This window comes from Morus notabilis, unplaced genomic scaffold (genome assembly GCF_000414095.1).
Source record: "Morus notabilis unplaced genomic scaffold, ASM41409v2 Scaffold45, whole genome shotgun sequence".
NCBI classification, from domain to species: domain Eukaryota; kingdom Viridiplantae; phylum Streptophyta; class Magnoliopsida; order Rosales; family Moraceae; genus Morus; species Morus notabilis.
This window is the reverse complement of record NW_010366164.1, coordinates 446,297-451,173: the sequence shown is the minus strand read 5'-3', so window position 1 is coordinate 451,173 and position 4,877 is coordinate 446,297. Positions and strand designations below refer to the sequence as shown.

General features: G+C 42.4%; 1 protein-coding gene across 1 annotated transcript; it reads right to left on the bottom strand.

Moving 5' to 3' along the window:
- Window positions 1-2,166: 2,166 nt before the first annotated feature.
- LOC21410061 (protein IRX15-LIKE) lies at window positions 2,167-3,503 on the bottom strand. Its single transcript, XM_010109554.2, has one exon. It carries the CDS (start codon window positions 3,371-3,373, stop codon window positions 2,366-2,368), a length of 1,008 nt encoding a protein of 335 aa, XP_010107856.1. The 5' UTR covers window positions 3,374-3,503; the 3' UTR covers window positions 2,167-2,365.
- Between the last annotated feature and the right edge of the window lie 1,374 nt (window positions 3,504-4,877).

Sequence of the window (4,877 nt, the reverse complement as noted above, 5' to 3'; positions counted from 1 at the left end):
CGTGGAATCCTCGTCTACGCGCGGGCGAGACTTCAGGACAAAGCTGAACGCTCGACGTGACAAAGGCGTTTAGCAGACTAGAGAGGAAGAGCTCGCGGTCGAGAACAAAGCCCTGGCTAAAAAGATGGCCAGGCTGGAAAAGTAAATAGGGAGTGGATTGAACAACTTTGAGCAGGTCATGGGAAAGGTGGCCGAAACTGTAAACGTCGACGCCAAGATGTACACATCCCACGACCACCTATTTACAGAGAGCATTATCTGGGCACCATTGCCCGACAAGTACAAACCGCCCCTCCATTCCGCTATATGCCAGAAGGAGTTATCCGGATGATCACGTAGAAGTTTACACATGGCATATGGTCCTGCATGGGTATCCCGAGGAGGTTATGTGTCGGGCCTTCAGGAATCACCTTTCCGATTCTGCCAGGAGATGGTTCAGGTCCCTGAAGCCAAATTATATTACTAGCTAGGACGATTTAAAGAACGCCTTCCTGACTCAGTTCATAAGTGTTAAAAAATACGTCCCACCTAAACAAAACCTGTCAATGGTATACCAGGGGCCTAATGAATCCTTGAAGGACTAGATAACCCGATTTGGGGAACAGGTGGCTGCTACCGAGGAAATCTCTGACAAGGTAGCCCTAATGGGGGCACTGTCGAGCATGAAGAGGGACATCCCCTATAGTACAGACCTCGATCGGAGGCCACCCCACACCTACCAGGAATTCCTGACAAGGGCGCAGGGATTCATCAACGCCGGGGAGGCTAAGAAGGCCTTGAAGAACAAAGCGGCGACCCCTGCCAAGGAAGAGGTAGGGCAAGTGAGTAGTCAAAACAACAGTAAGAAGCGCTGAGCTAACCCTCAGGTGCAAGCCGAGCAGAGGTATAACTCAGCTCCCAACAACAGGGGTGGCAACGCCTCGACGAGCCAAGGGGATAATAAGCGGCCAAAGCCGCAGAAGTACGACGCCTACACCCCTTTAACCATGGGAATCAAGGATGTCTATCACGAGATCAGTCACCTCTAAGTCCTGCGTTGACCGACGCCGCTGAAGTCTGACCTGACACGGAGAAACCAAAACAAATATTGTAGGTTTCACGGCAAGAGTGGGCATACCACAGCCGAATGCTACGACCTAAGGGACGAGGTCGAGAGATTGATCCGAGAAGGGAGGCTCGGTGAGTACCGAGCCGACAGTCAGAGCAACAACAATTGACGAAACAACGACTGACAGAAGGATCAGAGGCATGACAATCCCAGAGAGATTAGTGCATCCACAAGTGGACTAGGCCAAGAAATATTGCCGAACCACTATAAATCCATGTATTCTTTACATTATTTCGTTGTTTTAATCTTTAATTAACCCGTGAGTATCGTTGTGAGAATTTTCAGAGAGGTAATTACGAGTTGTTGAAAAAACACCGTCAATAATAATTAATAAAAAAAATTACAGTTTTTGGCAAAAATTAATAATGATTTCAATCATCAAATTAATCCAAATTAATTCCAAGCCATAAACGGTGTAATTCTCTGGTATGAAGTATGTAATGAAGTCTTGTACGTCTTGATTACTTCAACACTCACCGACACCTATTCATCCAAATTCCCAATCTCTTCTCTCTGTCAGCCCGTAACGTACGCTTTTGTCACGTGAATCACGTGATCAGATTACCACTGTACAAAAGTGAGCATCATATCATTCTCTCAAATTCCACAGCGAAAACTGTACTGTCAGACCACGCACGCGCTTTCCGGCCAATCATTTGACTTCGTTGACTTCACGAAAGGCGTAAACGCGTATAACAAACCCAAAATTTCAAACTTATACGAATGGTAGATTCTTCAATCTTCAGGCACAGTTCGATTTATTTCCCTGTAAAAAAAAAGACTGTTACAATCGTCACCGACACCTTCTTCTACGTCTTTTTGCACGTTGCTCTTTACTTGTTTGGTTGCTATGAAACTGAAGAAAAATCAAAAAAGAAAACATTTTTGAATTGAATATTTTTCTATTTTTAATTGTGAGGAAGCCGGTGGATGGTTAGTACGATGATAAGCTCAGCCTAGCGAACTTGTTATATCTTCCGAAAGGTCAAAATCCGCACTAACTCGTTTAATTAATAGTTCTATAAGAACCTTTGAAAATTTCAAATCATATTATTCTATTCCCACCATTTCTCGCTAACCAAACAGACAAATCGAGTTTAAATGAAAAAAGTTCTCCAAATGTCGTAATTTGGAAAAAACACTTTCCACGTCTCGTTCAAACTTATACACCAATTTACGATATTAAGGGGAAAAAAAGAAGAAAAGAAACTATGTGAAATTACAAAAAACATAATTACAATTGCCGTCTTTCAACTATCAAACGACGTCAACATCGTCGTCGTCCTCATTCCCCGACGACGACGGAGAATTAGAAAACGACGCCGTCGAGTTCGCACAGAACTGAAATCTCTGAATCTCCATGGTTTCCAAGAGAAAGTGCCCCAAAGAATCCACAGTTTCCACCAAATTCTCTGGGCAGAGAAACTCATCGCTGAAAATCCTCTCAACTTCTCTCCCAAAATCATGAACGAAAACGTGAGTCTTCGAGACGCCGCCGCCTTTCTTGCTACGCGACAGCACCCCCGCCGTGAAGATCGCCGACATCCTCCCCGGCGCCGCCGGGAAGTAGCCCCTGGGTCCGTCGACCAGAATCACATCCCAAGGGACCTGGTAAATGTGATTCGGCAAATCGTTAATCCCTAGCTTGCAATCGGAGAACAGGAGGTTCTGAACCGGCCGGCACTCGTCCTTCACCTGAGATTTCGCCGCAGACAGAAGCTCCGGGAAGTCCTTCACCTTCGTGGTGTACTGTACGTCGTAGGCCTCGATTCCGGGATGCGACTGCTCGAATCTGGAGACGAGAAACTCGCTCTCGTCGAGGAAAACGGAGCAACCGTTGTGGTTCAGCGCTTGCCAGAGGAGCGACTCGTGCGTGAGGCCGAAGATGAGGAAGTTACACGCCGGCGAGCAGTGGCGGAGCGCGGCGGCGATGGATTCGACCTCGGCGGAGGACATGTGGCCGCCGGAGGCGGCACCGGCGGCGGAGGAGTTGGCGAGTGAGGCATAGTGGAGGAGAGCGTCGGCGACGGAGGGAGGAAGCGGGGCTGAGGAGGAAAAGGCGGCGGCGGCGGCGGCGGAGGAGTGGAGGTGGTGGGTTGGGAGGGTGGAGTTGATGAGGGTTAGAGTGAAGGCTAAGGTGAAGAAGCTGAGGAAGAAGATGAACCAGAGGCGGTGGGAGGAGAGAGAAACTCCATTGTTGTTGTTTTGCTTGGTGTGGATTGAGGGATGAAAGAATATGAGCTTTGTGTTCGTGTTGCTCTTCATTCTTCTCCCTCTTTCTTGATTTAGAGAGAGAGGGAGAGTCTAGAGATGGGTGAGAGTATATGAAATTGAATTGTTAAAGATGGCAGCTTTGGAAGTTGGGTCGTACCTACGTGGATGCTTCTCTTTTTCTCCTTTTTTCTTTAATTGGTTTTTTTATTATATTTGGATTTGCTTTTTATTTACTGGAGAGTTTTTTCAAGGCGGGTTCAGATTTTTTCCCATAATTTTCTTGCTTACTTAGGTCCCGTTTATTTTGTCGATTCAAATTTAAAATTTGAGTTTTACTATAGTAAAAAGCTCTAAAAAATAGTCACATTTAACTTTTTTACTATAGTAAAAAGTTCTCACACAAAATCACATCTCAACTCGAATCAACGAAGTGAACGGGCCCTTAGAGTCTGTATTTTATTAATTTAAATTTAAAATTTAAATTTTATTATATTAAAAAATTCTCAGAAACAGTCATATTTAATTTTTTATTACAATAAAAAATTTTCACATAAAATTATATTTTAACTTAAATTAAAAATTCGAATCAGCGAATTAAATAGACCCTTATTATGTCAACACCGATTTATATCTTCATTTATTTTCTCTGTCTTGTTTAATTTTTCTTTTGAAAAAAAAAAAAAAAAAGAGAAACTACTAAAAAACGGTTTGAGAGAGAGAGAGAGAAAATTCATCGAAGAATGAAAGAGAGAGAAATCACGGACGATATTAGTGGGGGCTTTCAGACACAAAGAGAAGGAATGGACGTGTGGAGTCTGGAGAGTCGAGACTGTGGGACCCTGGTGGGACTCAGTCCTTATATGGAGGGAAGTAGGAAGGTCTGCCGACTTAAATCTCAATACGTCGTTATGCATCACTACGACGTCGTTTCCTTCATTATTATTGTTTTTTTTTTTCCTCCGATAAATTCATTATCATAGTTTGTATCTTATGCTGTTCTTATGGTACTATTCTTTGCTAATCTTGTTAATGCTTTGAGTTCTATAAGGGATAACAATTTGATCCGTATTATAAAAAAAAGCAAAGAAACAGTTCGCATAAAACAGGGCAGAAACAAAGGGGTGGAAAGGAAATTATATTATATATATGTTTCTAACTTTAAACTAGAAACTCATCCAAGTGACAAAAGAATGTATATATAAGACACTAGTTAGACTATAATTTAAAAAAAAAAAAAGGAAAAAAAGAAAAAAAGAAAACTTTTGGTAGCAGTTTTAATTCTTTGTACTCAGAAAGAGTAAAAAAAACTTGTGACTTTATATAAGAGGACTTTTAATTTAGTTACTAAAGTAGGTGAAGATGTTTGATAACTAAATACCCAGCTGAGAAATTGACGTCTTCAAATTAGTAGGTGAAGATGATTGATACTTGTTACCGAATATTGTTTCTAACTAAGTTTATATATGAATCCTTGTCCCGCTACTGAATTGGTTCTATATATTCCCCGTAAAAAGTTGTTGATTTTTATGCCCAAAGGATATAATCAGTAATCTTA

Excerpts from the sequence above, each read along its gene's own strand:
- LOC21410061 (XM_010109554.2), bottom strand. The coding sequence starts at position 3,373 with ATGAAGAGCAACACGAACACAAAGCTCATATTCTTTCATCCCTCAATC.